The sequence below is a fragment of the Oryzias latipes genome, chromosome 13, assembly GCF_002234675.1.
Source record: "Oryzias latipes chromosome 13, ASM223467v1".
Taxonomy (NCBI): Eukaryota; Metazoa; Chordata; class Actinopteri; order Beloniformes; family Adrianichthyidae; genus Oryzias; species Oryzias latipes.
In genome coordinates, this window is record NC_019871.2 from 32,924,431 (window position 1) to 32,943,521 (window position 19,091).

Consider the following 19,091-nt stretch of genomic DNA (forward strand, 5'->3'; position numbering starts at 1 on the left):
ACTCGCATCATATCCCTCCTCTGTAGGTTTTACTCCAAACTAATGTTAACTTTTACAGCAAAAATAGCCCATAATGTTTTTTTTTTTAAAAATAAGGTATGTTTTGACAGCTGATCAGTGGTATTGCATCCCCCCACCTGCTGCAGGGTGATGCCTATTTGTCTGATGTGAGCAAAATACATTTTCAGTATGAAATGTGAACATAGCGCCCTCTCTTGGTGACAAGTAAAATATCATATTAGCTTGGTATAAAAAGAATCTTGAAGATGTAACAATGCATTTTTTTATTTGCATGTTACATGGTGATTAACACAACAGTACCATTGAAATCCTGCATGTTTATTAAAAAGGATATTTGCCCCAACATGTCAATTCACATTCAGTTACAGAACACTAAGTTCAAACACCTTTATTTTATCTCATACACCTTTAACACAACTTCTTTATTTTCATTTTTTATGAAATTGACTGTAATCACTGTATGCTTTTAATAAATTAAAGCAAAACAGAAAAATTGAGACATTTTATGTATCCTAATCCAAGACTAAGTCTCAATGTCCCATGGCAAAAGGACATAAAAAGCTTTAAACTGTGATTTTGTATAAACACGATCTGAACATTTTTTACCTTTAGCAATAAAAGTTGAAGATGATAATTCTGTGAAGAAACGTACATGATGTAAAGAAAGAAGAAAAAAACATTTCAGTTTTTACCATTAAGAAGGCAGATGAGTTAGCTAGTGGCCCAGCTCCTTAGGAACTTAAGTTAGGGGAAGTCATTACAGTAAAGTTGAATGCACACGTTACATACATGAAACATGTTTTGCACAGTGAAGTCAAGGCGTTGCTCAGCAGTAAACTCTACGTGGTTGTAGCATCAGATTCCAGCAGATCTAGGTCCAGGTGAGTCTGCAGGACCCGTGCAGTGTTCATTGGCCCCATTCATCAGTGAGCAATGGAGGGATGCTTTAACTCTTTCTACTGTACAAGTGTGGCTGAAACTCCATGGCTTTTACATCAGGGTTTAAAGTGTTCAATTCACCTGGATTTGACCTGCAGGAAGGCATTTCAACATCTGCATTTGTGGGAAAATCTCTTTGAAGTCACATGACTGGAGGAAAGCACAAAAACAGCAATTTCATTCACAGAACAGCTTTGATCCGCCATGAGCCTCAATTTTACATTAACATTATTTATGAAGCAACCATTTTAAATCATTTAGATTTTAAAGGTCCTCAAAACTTATTAAAAGGTAAAGTTATGCCTAATCTAATTTGAGATAATTTCCAACTTATTTGAACTGTATATTAGTTTAAAAACACTAGATGGATATTTCATAAAACAGGTACAATGAATTACTTTCTTGAAGTATTGTCAAGCACATTGTAAAACAAGACAAGAAAGTCCAAATCCATAAAATAAAAATAAAATATAATTAAAAACTCTGACATGATGACTTTGGAGACTGGAATCTGATTGTAGTGAAGTTTGTGCAGTTTTGCCTTCAGCTTGTTGAAAATAAGTTAACTTGACGCTTCAGTGCTGCTAAAGTTTGCAGCTTCTGCTATCTCACACTGACATGGCTTCACAAGCATTTACTCTAAAACTGTAGAAACACCAGATTTGAAACGCAATGGCAGGAGTGACGTTTTTACACGTTTGTTTTGCAGCACGTGGCCCTTCTGTGGGTGAACAGCAGACACCAAACACGCCTTCAGTCAGCGAGCGGAGTACTAATACTAATTTGAGAGCAAGAACTAATATTTCGTGGTCAGAAATCAGTATTTTTTTCTACCCAAATTAGCGTTTTGCTACCACAAATGATTATTTTATTAGCATTTTGTGAGCACAAATAAGAGGTTTTTGCACACAAATTTTTATTTTGTTGACACAGATTTACAGAGCCCGTGATCTGACATGGGTAAAAAAAATAACTAATTAGTTCCCATTAAATAATATTTCGTTCCCACGAAATATTATTTTGTTCTCACGAAATAATAATTCACGTGACAAGTCATTCATAAACACGGATGTGAGCAATACTTGGATTTACAGCAGATACCTTCACATTTCTGTCTGTGTGGATCTCACTACATTGCATGGAAGACACTGATGATGTTTAGAGATCGGATTTATTTACTTTAAAAAGTTCTCCAAAAGCATCAGTAATCATGTCTCCATGTCTGGGTTCATCACATCCCGGTACGCTCTCCGTCCTGCAGCAAAGGCTGCTTTCCGCCGCCACATCCGTGTCTCTGTGACCCACATTAATTCAAGACGGGAAAAATACAAACAAGAATCAAATTAGGAGATCTATTTATCATTGTCTCGATGAAAATAAGAAAAATATCATAAGATTTAGGATGCCCGAGCTTGCTGCTTCCCGTACTGCAGCGGCTGTCAGTCTGCCGGCATGACATGCAAATGAGGACCGTTGTTATTCCCGGCTGCTCGCCCGCAGCCGGGAATAACAACAGGATAAATGTAAATCAGAATATTATTTTGTGAGAATGAATTAATTATTGTTAATTATAAAATCGCAGAAGGAAATTGATTAGAGTAAAATATTAATTTGTGGCCACAAAATGCTAACCCTAACTTAAACCCTAAAAGGCTAGCTTGCAGCCACAAGATACTAAGTTGCTGTCAGGTGTTATTAATTTAACTGTTTCTTTTCAGTGTCCAGGGCTCCGTACAACACTGACTGTTGAGGAAAATTCTTTTAGTTCTAGATCTCTGTTGAAATCACTACTGTCTGTTTGATAGAGCAGGTCCATGAAGAACATCCCTCCCCAGGAAGGAGAACACACCAAACTTGTCTTTCCATATATGAGGACATTTGATTCAAGTATAAAGTATATATACAGAAGAGAAAGAAATGAGGTAAAGTCACACCAAAAAAATCATTATTATATTATAAATGTCTAAAGAACAGTCCCTGTTTAGAGAAAGAGATAAATCAAAAGCTAAGTCATTCATTGATGTCATCCACTTTAATCCAAATTCCAGCTGCAACTCAAAGCATACACTGCAACAGTTTTCTCTGGTACCTGGTGTTACAGCGCCAGGACAGGCTGCTCTGTCAGAGAAGTAGAAAATATGACTATATACAGGATGCATCACTATAACCATCAACGTTTCCTTCTTTCTTTTTGCAACAGAAAGAGTTTACTTTTCCTAATTCTTTTTTTCCTAAAGGCAAGTGGTTGCAAGATGAGGATGAAAATAGTCGTAATAAACTCATTTTCTTGAGTTTAGACTCAACCAAGTTTCTTTTAGGTTGCTTCCTCAATTTCTGATCAATCAAAATATCCCAAACTGGAGACCCGTTTGGCTGATGTCTGTTGCAAAGACTTTAATCTCATCCGTTTGGCTGATGTCTGTTGCAAAGACTTTAATCTCATCACAAGGTCAGCCGCTGAAGCTTCAAATATTTTGTAATCAATTTTTTTTTAAATAGCCTTTATTTGGCAGACACTTTGATGTTCCTTAATGCACAGGTTAAACACACAGTTAAAACACATTTTAAGTTTACATAAAGCATCTATGGGAGAAAACAGAAATGAATTACACTTTTTTTACTGTTTCAAAAACAGCTGATTGTTGGCGTCCTCTCCCACTCGAGTGCCTCTGTTTTTCATTACAGTGAAAGAAAAAGCTATAAAACAAGAAAAAAACTCAACTCTCCAGTCCAAACCTAAAGATAGCACATAGATCGAAGAGTGGAGAAATGAAATAGAACAAACGATGCAAAGCCTTAAACAGTTTGCTTTCCTCGCTTTTACTTTGCTCCTAAAACATTGGATGATTTCGTAAGCGGTGCTCCAGGGCACCTAAGGTTTTGTCAGGGGTGGGGAGGAGGAGGAGGAGGCAGAAAGGCTGGTAGTAAGGTAGCAATAGCAATGCAAGAGTCGGAGAGAAGAGATGAAGGGTGGATTTCTTGTTGAGGGAGAGCGAGTGCTATTAACACTTGAAGAAAACAAAGGCAGAGCAGACCAGGAGGAGCCACAGTGATTGGGATACACAGGCCGAGCCGTTGATGTCCCGACCTGTCCCGGGTCCTGCAAGACACACAAAGAGCCATCTTTCTTTCCTAAAAAAACCCATCTGAGTTTATGAGCTATAGCTAAGACTGAGCTCAAACAAGTTTAAAATATTTATCTTCCCAGAATACAGAGTTTCCAACTCCAATTCAGACTTTAGGAGAGGCAGCACTCCTCTAACAAAGAATTAAATTGAAGGTTTTGCTGACATCTTGTGGTCGTGCTGTGCAAATTCAGATTCCCCATTCATCAGAGAGAAGATTTGCATCTTGAAGCTAAAGAAAATGCGTGCTAATGTTTTTTTGGCAAGAATGCAAAATGTTATACTTTTGTATTTCAGATGAGGTTATTTGGACTTTAATGACAAACAGATAAACTTTCATTTGTTCAGAACGGACACTGAACTGTTAATCTAACTGTGACTTTTTATAAACAACTTATTCAACGAGTTCAAACTTTTTTGAAACTGTAACTCTCTGTATTTTACTAGATATAAATTCTGAGAAAAACTGTGATTAATGCAAATAATCTTCTCTGATGTTTTCCCAAGTTTTTGAAGATTTCTTAAAGCCTAATGTTCTAAAATGTCCTGGTGGTCATCCTTATTCCTTCAATGGTGCTCAATCAGAAAAAAAAACATCCTAATTTCTTTTAGAGTAGAGTTTTCAAGGTTGCTTGTGGAGTTTACATAAACTGTACGGTAGATCTAATGGGACAAAACATCATGTTGTCAACAGTAGCTGTGGTTACATCGACAAAAGTAATCAGAATAAAAATCCATCATGTAAACTCACCGTTCAGAATATTCTGACCCAATCAGACTCAGTGGATCAGAATTTCCTTCTGATGGAGATAGGTGGATTATGCTGATTGTTGATCTGATGGTGGTGCATGTAAACAGTTTATTCAGATTGTGGGTCACTGCTGCTCTGGTTAACGTCATGCATAGACGGTGCGGCGCTCCAGAGGAGGCTTTGCACCGCAAACAGGACCAGCCGGCTGCTCCTAAGCAAAGCAGCCGGACTCGTAGCTTCGTGTCTGCTTTGTTACATTGTGCACTACGGAGGAGACCACGGTCTGCCCCCCTGTGTGAGGTGGTGGAGGCGGCTTTTAAATGCGGAAATGCTGCCAAGCACAATCCTGAGAAACCGTGTAAACACATTCACGTGGATTCACGTGAATTCATGTTTCCAGTCGTGTGCAAAAAAAATAAAGGCTGATGTTATTCCCACATATTTGCGTGCGGCCAAGATGCAGATTGTGGCACAGACTGCATGGATTTTAAGTTAATCCGCAGCTAAATGTTGTTGTTAGCACATATCAACCTAAACCTAACCCTTCTCCCGGGTCTGTGCGGCCAAGAATGAAGCACTGGCCGCACATCTTTAGAAAACACACTTATCATAAATTATACTTTATTATGGGATTACATATCAGAAATTGAAAGGGCGTAAAGACAACTAAGCGGGCGTATTTAGAAACTGAGTGAGTGAACCTTACAACCGCGCTGGCGCAAGTCTAACCAAGCGACCCCGTATTTTACAACTGAACGGCTGAAATCCTAACTGAGCTGTGATCCTGCTCGGTCAATTCTCCTTTGCGCCCTCACCTGGATTTACGCTCAGTGTTAAGGGGGCGTTTTTGTCACTTGGGGGCGGTATTCAGGGGTGTGCATGTCACTTAGGGGCAGGAACCTTTCTGGTTGTTCTGATTGGCTAGAATTTGCATGTCAAGCAGCGGGGCGGGACTTTCATTTTGGGTCTTTAATAGAAAAGGAACGGTGGCTGTAATGTGGATTAAAAGCATTAAAACGGTAACAAATTCAGTGAATTTCACATGAGAAAAACATACAGCACAAAAAAACCCAGCTGCACTTTCTTACCTTGGTTTTGGGTCGTTGGTTAATGTTTTAATCCACGTTACATCCACCGTTTTTTTCTATGAATGCCTCTAACACGGGGGTCGGGAACCTATGGCTCGCGAGCCATATATGGCTCTTTTGATGGTCACATGTGGCTCGCAGACAAATCTTTAATTATACTTTTTTTTCATTAGACCAGTCCTTCTCGGGCGCGATGCGATGCCAGAGGCGCGCAGTAGTAGCGGTGCTTGGAGAGAAAATCTGCGCCAGCGCTATCAGTTACTATTATCTATTATTTCACAGAGTTTGTACCAGCCTGAAACCTGTGAATTGCCGTGGCTAAAACTGCGCTCCCGTCTCTGAGAAAGAGCGCGCAGTTGCGGAGACGGGGATGTGTGAGGAAGAAAGCAGAGGGTGGGGGGGTTGTGGGGACAGCATGTGAATCGCGCAGGGATTGTAAAAACGTAAAACCCGCTGCCCGTCACTCACTGCGGCGTGTGAGTGTGTGTTTGGCTCCCCGTCTGCATGTGATCAGTCTGTCTCACATCTACAGAACATTCAGACCTACGATCACGTTTAAAGTCTCAACGCCTGCATGAAGCAGAAACTCACCACGTATCAACCAGACTAGACCATCAGCAAAACTACCATGAGAAATACTCATCATTTATTAGCAACAGCATAACAATGTTATTAAAAAGAATCCACAGACTTATTGTACTTTAAAAGTGTTGAAATTACATCAAATTCACACATTCATTTGTATATTTAGTTTTAAACAAATTGTCGCGGACTGAGTTGGATGGCTGTTGGGTCGCGTTAAAAGTTCTGGAGTTCATTGAACGCGTCAAGCAGAGATCTGATTGGCTCTCAGTTCTGTCGCTCAGCCTGTTGTTAGGTAATTTGGACCAATGGGGTTCAGCTATGGGCCGAATAAGGGAAATGGGAGGGCTGCAGCGGGAGCAGGGGAATATAAAGTAGGGAGAAGCGCTCTCGTCTTGTCTCAGCGGGAGAGATTCAGGAGTTGCTGAATTAATTGTACGGCGTTTGTTGCGGTCTGCAGTAACAACAACAAAGAACCTTAAAAGAGGTTAAGTCTCAGTGCCTCAGTGTGGGAAAGAGACGCTACATTAATATATGGCTCTTTCGAAATTACATTTAAAAATACGTGGCGTTTATGGCTCTCTCGGCAAAAAAGGTTCCCGACCCCTGCTCTAACACTAAGGGAGGGAGGGGGCGAACAAGTTTGACACAAAGAGCCGACATTTCTAACTGTGATAGTCAAAGAGCCACAGCACACACTGACCTGCCAGACAAACACACAATTAAAGCCATCTTATTTCTCATAACCCCCTCCTCTCCTCTCCTTACAACAGCACTGGATTAAACGGCGCAGTTTCAGTTTTGAGCGTTTTTTCTGTATTTAACGTTAACACATACCGGTGAAACGTGCACGCTGGTGTGTGTTTTAAAAAGGCAGCGAGTGCAAAACTGAGTTGGTTGTGATTTTTTCAGTCATCAATAAGAATTAAAATCCATCAAAGTCCTCATCTTCTGCATCTGAAACAGCTGGGCTACATTTCTATCAGACACGCCGGCTTCCCTTTCCTCATCATCAGAGTCCGTCTCTTTGCCCTGCAGCTCCAAAGAACGGTGAAAGCAGACACCTCAGGCCAAGTTTAAGTCCTGCAGTCCCAAAGTGTGGCGTAACTCGCCGGCGCTGCGTCCCGAGTTATCTGCTGGAAGTTGCAGCGCTGAGCCTCGAGTCGATCTTCCAAAACAGACCTTTCCTTTTCCGCAGAAACTCAGCTGCTGCTGCGTCTTCTTGTGTTGTCGGAGTTGGTTTTCCAGCGTTCTCACTTGCGAACCATGGATTCATCATTTTAAATTCTCTGGCAGCTGAGGTTTGATAAGTTAGAAAGATCTTCACAGATTCGGACTTCCTGCTTGAATAACTCTTCTGATCAACGTTCAAATACAGTGATCCCTCGCTATAACACGGTTTACTTTTCACGGTTTCGCTACTTCACGGATTTGCAGCGTGCATTGTGTTCTGCATTCTGATTGGCTAAAAAGCCACTCTGCTTCTTCTCTACCTGTGCGTCAATAACGTTGCAGTTTAATATGTACACGTACGTAAAACAGCTTGCCAAATTTACATTATGTACGTGATGTTTTGCGAAGAAGAAAAAAGAGCGACACCAACTGCCGATCACTATGTTCTTCTCCCGAACAAACACACCTGCAGCTGCACCGTGGGCTTTAAAAGAAGAAAAATCTGCAGAGCGGAGTCAGGATGCAGCGGCTCAGTCTGAATTTAGAGCAGTTAAATACACCCGAGTCACTATTTGTCCGACTGTACTTTGTATTTTTTCATAATCATCATTTTATATTTTCTCCCGTTTAATCCAATTACTCGGGTCGCGGTGGGCGAATCTCCGCGATTTGAAGCCTTCTGTTCACATTGATGATTAAAATTATTATTTGACAGTACAGAACAGAAGTTATTTGTTAAAAAACGTTTCTAAAGTACTTTGATTTGTGAAACAAATGTTTGAGCCTATAAAATGATTTGTTCTTTCTTTTCAATGTATAATAGAGGATTTAATTGTATCATAATTGTAAAAAAATAGAGGTTTCTACTTCACGGTTTTTGACTATCACGGGCTCTTTCTGGAACGTAACCCCCGCGAAAAACAAGGGTTTACTGTATGTCAGCAAGTATCTCAATCATTTTGTATTAACACAGAGAGTGAACCACAAATGCATTTTTAAAGAAAAAGATCGTTTTTTTGCCTTTTAATCAGAATTGTTCGCTTCAAGCTGTGAATGCAGACATGCAGCAGCTGGCTGCCAAGGGACCGTCAACAAAGTGCAACCTATGTGAACTGTGAAACACCACTGTGTAAAAATCAATAACCTGACAAAAAATTCATGAAATTATTATAAAACATATTCTTGTTACAATAAATATTTTGTAGGAGGTTCCATCTTTATTTTATCTTATTGCATATACTTTTTCAAATTTCAATAGATATGAATCATGACTAAAGTTATCAGTAACTTGACATGACCTTATTGTCATACTAAAATAAAGAATATGTCAATAGTTCACTTTGTTTATTTATAGGAATTTTTCATATTTACAAATGGATCCGATTTGGTCAAAAATCATCAATAACTCTGCTAGAATTTATTTTTTGCATAATCTCTATTGTAGTAGGAAAATAAGGTCTTGATTAGTCAGTACAGGAAGTTTTGTGTCAGTAACTACAGCATCTTCAAAGCTATTGAGCATTTTTGACCAAATCTGATAAATATTTAAATATGAAAAATTCCTAACAATAAACGATGTGAATTATGACATAATCTTTATTGCAGTAGGACAATAAGGTCATGATTAGTCAGTACAGGAGGTTTGGTGACAGAAGCTTTAGTATCTTCAGAGCTATTGAGCATTTATGTTATGATTCATATCTCTATTAAATTTTAAAAACTATAAGCAATAAAATAGAGGTTGGCTTTCAAACAAAATTTAGTATAATAATAATAATGTAGCATGACTATGCTGATGAGTCTTCATTACCAGTTCATATAAATATAGACATTCACTTTTTAAAAGTTTACTACTGATTTTTACAGAATGCTGTTTCACAGAGGTTGCACTTTATTGACGGTCCCTTAGCAGCCGGCTCACTGCTCTGTTTGCATTCACAGCTTGAAGCTAACAATTCTGATTAAAAGGCAATAAAAACAATCTTTTTTCTTTAAAAATGCTTTTGTAGTTCACTCTCTGTGTTAATTCAAAAGGATTGAGATACTTGCTGACACATTTGAACATTTATCAGAAGAGTTATTGAAGCAGGAAGTCCGAATCTGTGAAGATCTAATTTAACCGAACTGCAGCCGCTCTATTCCCGTGTTCCTCCGCGTAACTGAGAGCTGCAGTTTAAACTGTGCCTTATAATCGTGTCTCTTTGCATTTCCAGGGTCTCCAAAACAAAGTTGTTCTGCATTATGCTCATAACTGCACCTTTGTACTATGGGGGGGGGGGGGGGGGGGGGGTGTGTGTCTTCTTTCACGTCCTCTCCTCTCTCCGTACCGTCATCATGCTGCTTTCTCCTCGATCCTCTTTACCAAAGTCACACAACAACACATTAGGGCCGCTCTGTACATTTTGGACAAAATTTAAAGCTTTCACCTTATGGTTGTGAAAGTACTGTATATAGAAAATATGATAAAAGGCAGAGAGCCGCATGCAGCTCAAGAGCCGCTTGTTAACCCCCCCCTGCACTGAAAAATGAAAGTCCCGCCCTCTGCCTCGCCGATAAGACGTGTAAATTTCGGCCAATCAGATCAACCAGAAAGGTTCCTGCCCCCAAGTGACAAAAACGCCCCCTTAACACTGAGCGTAAATCCACATGAGCGCGCAAAAAAGGAATTGACCGCGCAAGATCACTGCTCAGTTAGGATTGCTCCAGCACGGTTGTAAGGTTCACTCACTCAGTTCCTAAATATGCCCGCTTAGTTGTCTTTACGCCCTTTCAATTTTTGGCAGATATTTAATTCCATATTTATCATGTTAATGTTATTATCATGACAATAATAAGAGCACGTTTAGAAGATCCTTTCGTTCTATGTCGGAGCTCTGTTTGTTTATAACAGAGCTCACTGTTTGCTTTTCTACGGCCATTTCTGGTATTTTAGACAGTTCTGTGCATGTCAAAATGACTTCTTCTGATGGAAAATGTGGCGTATGTGACCGTTTGTTATGATGGGAGGAAGTTTTTCTGGGCCCAAGTACACAGTTAAATTCTAATCCGATCTTTGATCCGATCAAAGATAATTTGCACATAGAACCGCAGCTAATGAATCAATTGGGTTAATCTGCTATGTTTTGCTTCACTGTGGACCTCTTAATGTGGAAATACGTTTCTCCCCAAGCAGAACAAAAAGTACAGGGTAAGGAATCTTTCAATAAGAAACATATTCCTAAAAACGAAGTGTTGAACAAAAATATGAATACAACATTTAGTGTTGTGAATACGATTAATTTTGTTTTGAATTTCTATGTCTTGAATATGACATGTGTTCTGTTAACTCACTGTTAAAAATACGTCACTGTGTCACAGGCATCTCCATCCAGTCCCGATGTATATGCATGAAGTGAAAGTGTGCATGTGAAGTGAAGTTTATTTAGTTTAACTAAAATAAAATAGAACTTTTTTGAATGTTATTAATCCCATAAAGGGGAAAAAACCTTGTTACGATAGCTCTGTTGAAAATTGAATGAAACAGATCATAATACAGCGATCTCTAGCCGTTGCCAGGCATCAACAGCTGTTTGCGTAGTCAATGCATCAGCGGATGGTTTCAGACCCAGAAGTGGTAGAAAACAGTCCAGAAAGCGGTAGCAGGCATGCCACTAGAGTCATTAGATATAAAAAAGGTGCATGTCTGTCAAAATTGGCTGATTATAAGAGGATAACCAGACAAAAAAAGCTAAATTAAGTTTACTTAGAGCTAAAGTAGGCTAACTGACAGCTGAATGTTGCTGCAGTAAAAAAGATCAGATTAAATAAAAAAAAAAAAAAGGTCAGTAGGATACCCAACTTTCGTTCTTTTCTTTAATTTTCTTTTTTTTAACTACCGCTATGGTCGGCTACCACTTGGCCTACTCTAGCTCTGGGTTAGTTCAGCTGTTTTTTTTAATTATTTTCCATCCATTTTCTTAACCCACTATATTCCTTTCAGGGTCGCAGTGCTGCTGGAGCCTGTCCCAGCTACTGTTGGGATAAGGTGGGGTGCATCTGGACAAGTCCAGGGGCTGGAGCGAGCGAGGATCCTCCCCTTGCTTCCCTGTCACTACCCTCCACTGCCTGCTCGGGTTTTCCTCATTTGTTTCATCATTCTCCTATTATCATCTCTATTTTTGACACACAGACTTTTTTACACCCATAAGGAGGGATGTCTGCTGCCATTTTTTCCCACCACTACTGGATCTGGGTTGTTCTTAACCTGGCAACAAAAAATGATTATATAACATCGCTGTTTTTTGTTTTTCCAACAGATCTATGGTATCAAGATAATTTCCCTGCCAGGTTCAGGTTGGTCGCCATGGCTAAGGAGAAAACCTTCCGGATCTGACTGTTAAAGCATTTTTGTTTCAATTTCTTGCATTTGTTCCCTGACAAACTTAAAAAACAGAGATTTTTCTTCTTTTTAAATTAACAATCAAACAGATTGTTTTAATTTCCCTTTTTTTTTTTACTTTTTATGAAATACCAAAAGAGTATATAAAATAATTAAAAACACTATAAGAACAGTTGTTGTCTTCATCTGAGAGCCTCAAGAATTTCAAGCACTAACGGTCTGGACTACAAAAATGTATATATTTTTAAATCTGTGAAGCAAATGTGAAGAAATGACCACAGAACTGTCAGCAACATCAGTACTCACTGTAAAGGAACACATTGGCCCTGTGTTCACCCAGTCGGTTGGAGGCCACACAGGTGTAGTTCCCATAGTCCTCCTCAGTGACATTGGCAATCATCAGAATAGATGTTTTGTCCAGAATTTGGATATTGGTGGCTTGAGTGTTAAAGAGCCTGCAAAGAAGAGACATTCAGACATTGAAATCATGGAATGTTCTTAAGTCCTATTCAGTGTCAAATAATTATGACTAAACGTCTGCCAGAAATGCCTTCATCATTAGAGTTGACCCGTATGGGTGCTAAGTGTCAGGAACTGGTGGTGGAGGACCCAAAATGCAGGAGACCAGGCTTGGTGACAGGAAATAAAACATTTAATAAACAAACGGAAACATGACAAAACTATGGGGAGAAATAAACCAGTGACACAACAGAGCAGATGACCTGACCATTATGACCAGAAACCAAGACAGTTGAATAGGCTGAAGGTCATTAACTGAACTGAAGACAGCTGTGGATTATGAACCTGAAGGGGGATTGACTAACAAGAATAAAACCCAAAAAATGACAAAGAAAACCAAACCACTGAATCCTTACACTAAGGGTCTTTGGTTCATCCGGGAGAGGGTCATACATACTGTTGATACCAGAAGTTTACATACACGACATAAAAACACACATATGCTTTTTTTCCCTCACTGTCAGACATGAAATATAAGTAAACTTTTCCTGTTTTACAATTAACAAAATGATTTCTATTTTTTAGAAATAATGTCAGAATATTTAGACAAGGGTTATTTTAGACAAGTCTTTAATACTTTTATCAAAGTAAAAAGTTTACATACATTTCATTAGTATTTCGTAATATTGCCTTAAAACGGCAGGACTTGGGTCAAATGTCGTGGATATCTTTACACGAGCTTCTCACAAGATTTGGTGGGAATTTTAGCCTATTCCTCCTGACAGAACTGGTGTAACTGAGCCAACTTTTTAGGTCGCCTTGGATGAATACGTCTTTGTCAATGAGGTTAAATGTTCAAAAGGCTTTTTTTTTACAGTAAATAATTTGGTTTTACACGTGTTTCCTGAGACATAGACAGACAGACAGACAGGCAGGCAGGCAGATATGCCTTTATTGTCACTGTCCAGATGGACATTTAAATTGGAGTACAGTAAACCCTTGTTTTTCGCGGGGGTTACGTTCCAAAAAGAACCCGTGATAGGCAAAACCCGTGAAGTAGAAACCTCTTTTTTTTTTAACAAGTATTATAAAATTAAAAACTCTATTATACATTGAAAAGAAAGAACAAACCATTTTACAGGCTCAAGCATTTCTTTCACAAATAAAAGTACTTTAGAAATGTTTTTTTCAACAAATATCTTCTGTACTGTACTGTCAAATATTAATTTTAATCATCAATGTGAACAGAAGGCTTCAAATCGCGGAGATTAACCCCGCCCACCGCGACCCGAGTAATTGGATTAAACGGGAGAAAATTTAAAATGATAATAAAAAAAAATACAAAGTACACTGCTCTTCAGACTGCCGGTGGTATAATCCACCGGCTGGAAAGTGAGACACTTTCTGATTAAGAGTCTGAGACTGCGACTGCATCCTGACTCCGCTCTGCAGTGTTTTCTTCTTTTGAAGCCCGCGGTGCAGCTGTGTTTGTTCGGGAGAAGAACATAGTCATAGGCAGTTATGCTGCCCTCACCGGAACTTTAGCGTGATTTCTAGCTTGGCAGACAGCTAACAGGTTCCTCAATAAACATCCAGGAGTCAGCTTGTACGTTTTGGACATTTATGAGAAGCACTGTGAAACTGAAATACAGAAATACACATTAATAAACTTCAATGTGTTACATTCTTATTTCTCTCATAACAAATATTCAACTATTTCTTACTATGCAAACACAAAACCATAATATGTGCTAAAATTACCAGTTTTCACATACATGTAAAAGACGATTAGCATGGATGCTAACATTACATTGAAAACGCCATAGACCGGCTAACGCGATTAGCATTGCTAACGTTTTTAAAACCTTTTACATGCAGACATTCTTTGAAACGGCAAAAACTGAACACTGACATGTGAATATTACTTATCACTTAACTTACAGACATATGTACTTCAGGGTTGTGACGAGAAATATGTAATAGATGACGAACAACACAACTGCTCTGCTTGTACGTTGGTGCTGCGAGATTCTACGGCAAGCTGAAAGGGACAATAATACTGCGCAGCAACTACTCTGCCAGCTTTTCTAAAGGGGGCAGCACACTCCCCGTCTGGTATAAAGTATTATACCACTATGACTCTCTATGTAGTAAAACAATGTCAGAGACAGGTCTTGAATAAACTCTAGAAGAACCTTCTTTCATCACCCTGACATCCACTTTACGGACTCTTCCATCCTGGCCTGGAAATGTGTTGACAATCAGTCCCATAGACCATTCATTCCGCTTGACTTCAGTGTCTTTTAAGAGAACCACGTCTCCAATGTCGAAGTTAGGTTGACTTGCAAGCCATTTCCGCCTTGGTTGTAGTGTTGCAAGATACTGTTGACGCCATTGTTTCCAGAATGAATCTGCAAGGCTCTGGACTTGCTTCCACTGACTCCGGTAAAGATCTTTTAAGTCGAGTTGTCCTAGAGGAGCCGACACAGAATAGTTTTTCTGAGTCAAAAGCATGGCAGGAGTAAGAACGGTAGCGTTGTCGGGATCTGATGACACAGGGATGATGGGTCTCGCATTCATAATAGCGACGACTTCTGCCAGAAGTGTGACTAAAACCTCATGTGAAAGTTTGGGGGACTGCAGTTTGAGCAGCATAGCATCCAAAATGCGACGAGCAATGCCTATCATTCTTTCCCAAGCTCCTCCCATGTGGGAAGAGTGTGGTACATTGAACTCCCATGTACAGCCCTGTTTGTTGAGGTAAGACTGAAGCTCTGTGTCTTGTGGTGTTATTCCAAGTTCTTTACAGGCACCAACAAAGTTTGTCCCACGATCAGAACGAAAGAGTTTTGCTGGCCTTCTTATAGCTGTGAATCTCCGAAGACCATTTATGAAGCTTGCTGTAGATAGAGACTCCACTACTTCTATGTGAACTGCTCTTGTGACCAAACAAGAAAACATGACGGCCCAGCGTTTTCCTTCGTAAAGACTTCCTCTCGTCCTACGAACACAAATGTTCCATGGACCAAACACATCCACTCCAACGTGTGTAAACGGAGGAACTTGTGCAACACGATCAGTAGGTAAGTCTGACATTTTTTGGGTTCCTGTGTCTCCTCTTAACTTCAAACAGATGACACACTTGTGTAGGATGCTTGATATAAGTCTCTTTCCTCCAACGATCCATAAACCAGCAGACCTAATGGCTCCTTCCGTGATGTGTCTGCCCTGGTGTGCGACACGTTCATGGTAATAACGGACCAGCAATGTTGCAATGTGATGGTTTTTTGGGATTATTATCGGATGTTTCTCTTCCCAAGGAATTGCTGCTGAGGTCAAGCGACCACCCACTCTCAACAAACGATCCGCATCCATGATCGGGTCAAGTTTTCTGAGACAGCTGTGTTTTGAAACAATCTCTTCTTTAGAAAGGTTTCTGATTTCCTCCTTGAAGATTTCATGCTGTATGCAGCGGATGATTACAGTCCTAGCCTTTGAGAGGCTTTCCGTCTTTGTTTCTTCTAAATCTTTAGAAAAAGATCTGACCTTCACAATCAGTTTGGGTACTCCGTTAATCAGCTGCTTCCAGCTGGAAAAGCGACCAAATCTGTGTGAACCAAGGCGAGTTTCAGAAACTGTTGTGGCCATGGTTGTTATCAGGGGGCGCACCTCTGCATCCAAGTCTGGCTCCACAAGCTCAAAAGCTTCTTGCTGTGGAGGAATGGCTTCGTTTTCCTTTTTCAGAAAGAGTGGTCCAGAAAACCAATTACTTTCCTTTAGGACAGTAGCTGGCCATGATCCGCTGGATTGTGCCCCGTACTGATGAAGTGCCACTGATCAGGACGTGTTGACTTTCGGATGAGTGCCACCCTATTGGCAACGTACACGTAGAATCTTCGGTTGGAGTTGAAAATGTAACCCAGTACAACTCTACTGTCCGTGTAGAACTTCACCGCATGTATTGTTATGTCCAACTCATCCAACAACATGTTGGCTAGCTCTACTGCAAGCACGGCGGCACAGAGCTCTAGACGTGGCACCGTGTGGCACAGTTTTGGAGCTAACTTGGACTTTCCTTTGCAGAATCCAACATGAATGTGTCCCTGATCATCCACTGCTCTGAGATAAGTCACTGCAGAAATAGCTGTTGTAGAAGCATCTGAAAAGACGCACAATTCTCTGTTTTGTGTCGAAACTAAAGAAATGGGTAGATATGTTCGTGGAATCTGAAACTGCTCGAGTTCGATGAGTGAATCTTTCCACGATGTCCACTTTGTCTCTTTCTCAGTAGGCAATGGAGCATCCCAGTCACAAGATTCTGTCGAAAGTTCTCTGACTAGGGCTTTTCCTTGTACAGTTATCGGAGCCACAAAACCCAATGGGTCAAATAGGCTGTTGACGGCTGAGAGAACACCCCTGCGAGTAAATGGTTTCTCTTCTCTGGAGACAAGGAAAGCAAAGCTGTCACTTTGGAGATTCCAAATGAGTCCTAAGGTTCTTTGTGCAGGTAGGGGATCAACACCAAGTGCTAAATCCTTCAACTCTTTAGCTCGATCTTTGGATGGAAATGCTTTCATCACTGCTTCCTGATTAGAGGCTATCTTGTGTAATCGAATGTTGGAGACGGCTAACATTTCTTTGGTCTCTTTCAGCACACGGATCGCATTGTCAGTGGTAGGAAATGAAGTCAGTCCATCATCAACATAAAAGTTCTTCAAGACAAATTGGCTTGCTTCCAGACTGTATTCTCCCAGTCCTTGTAGTGCTGTTCTCCTCAAACCATATATAGCAACGGCTGGAGAGGGGCTATTGCCAAATACATGGACAGTCATGCGGTATTCCATAACCTCCTTGGTAGGGTCATTGCCTTTAAACCATAAGAACCGCAGAAAATCTCTGTGCTCCTCGCAAACCTTGAAACAATAGAACATTTGTTCTATGTCTGCTGCAACAGCGACAGGTTCTTTCCGAAAACGGGTGAGAACTCCTAGGAGTGAGTTGTTCAAATCAGGTCCTGTTAAAAGGACGTCATTAAGGGAAATGCCATCATGCTTGGCGCTGGAGTCAAATACTGCTCGTATCTGTCCCAGTTTGCGTGGATGGTAGACTCCAAAAATTGGTAGGTACCAACATTCTTGGTCCTTGGCGAGCAGAGGAGTTGGTTCTGCATAACCAGATTCAAAAATTTTCTTCATGAATGCAAGAATGTGTTCTTTCATATCTTGTCTTCTTTCCAGCATGCGACATAATGTCTGAAAACATTTTTCCGCTTGTACTCTGTTGTTGGGGAGTTTGCGCCTTGGCACCTTGAAGGGCAGTGGAGCCACCCAACTGTTTGAGTTGTCCATGAAGACCTCCTGGTCCATTATCTCCAAGAAGATTTTATCTTCAATATGACATAGCAGGGTTGTCATCATCGGCTGTTTGCTGAAAGACTCCTTGACCAAGACAGTCTCTCTCTTTAAACAGTTCGTCCTCATCCGCTTGAAAGACAACTGGATGCTGTAGCATTGGAACTTCCATCTTCTCTTTGATGTAAAAGCTGCTTGGACATGGGTCAAAAAGAGATGGACGGCCGTTCCTCAGTACATTCGTCCTGTAAACGCTGATGGAGTCAGTTTTGTGAGTTCTCCCCAGACACACTTCTCCTACAATAACCCAGCCTAGGTCGAGACGTTGGGCATAGGGTGCATTGTGGGGTCCATTGCAGTGCTCTCGAATTTTATGTGCTCTTGGTACATCTCGACCAAGCAGAATAAGGATGGTTGCTGTGGTATCAAGAGGAGGGATCTTTTCTCCAACATGTTTGAGATGTGCGTAGTGTTGAGCAATCTCAGGCGTAGGGATTTCTGATTTGTCATCCGGTAACATGTCACATTCGATCAAAGCTGGGAGTGGGATGAGAGTTTTTCCATCTAAGGACTCCATAACAAAATTATTGGCTCTTCTTCCCTTAGTTTCGATTACTCCTGAGCATGTTTTCAATGTGCATGAAGATGAAGCCTCTTTAATGCCGAAGAGCTCGAACAGCTCACTTCTCGCTAAGGACTTGTTGCTCTGCTCATCAAGAACAGCGTAGGTTTGGATGGCTTTTTCCCTCTGGCCTGCTGGATAAACTCTGACGAGACAGATTTTTGCACATGACCTTGACTTAAACGTAGCCCCACATATATCGGTGCATTTTGATGTGACGGCTACATTAGCTTCTCCTTTTGGCTCCCCGCCTTGATTTTGTGGAGTTGTGGGGGCCTCTGTAATCCATGGTGCCGGCCCTGGATGCAGCGCTGTAGGGTGAGTCTCACTCTTACACTCTCTACACTGAACATTCTTATTGCAGTTCTTTGCTAAGTGATTGGATGATGCACAGCACCTGTAGCATATGTTTTTGTCCTTGAGATAAGTTTTCCTCTCCTCCAAAGGTTTACTACGAAAGCCCCGGCACTTACAAAGGGGATGTGGCTTGAGATGTAAGGGACATTGTTTGTCTAGGTCCATGGTTCCCCTTTCAGCAGTGTTGTCATTACAGTTGCCAGAGTCGACAAAGACTTCGGTCTTTCTGACAGAAACTGGTGTCT

General features: G+C 40.6%; 1 protein-coding gene across 2 annotated transcripts in view; it reads right to left on the reverse strand.

The window, feature by feature from the left end:
• Positions 1 to 269: 269 nt before the first annotated feature.
• LOC110016276 (limbic system-associated membrane protein) overlaps positions 270 to 19,091 on the reverse strand; it is an 828,641-nt gene continuing 809,819 nt past the window's right edge. For both annotated transcript variants that reach the window (XM_023961459.1, XM_023961458.1), the window contains 2 exons: positions 12,364 to 12,512; positions 270 to 4,060 (listed from right to left, as the gene is read on the reverse strand). In XM_023961459.1, coding sequence (XP_023817227.1) covers positions 3,963 to 4,060; positions 12,364 to 12,512 — 247 coding nt within the window. In that variant the 3' untranslated portion in view covers positions 270 to 3,962. The remainder of the gene's footprint in view (positions 4,061 to 12,363; positions 12,513 to 19,091) is intronic.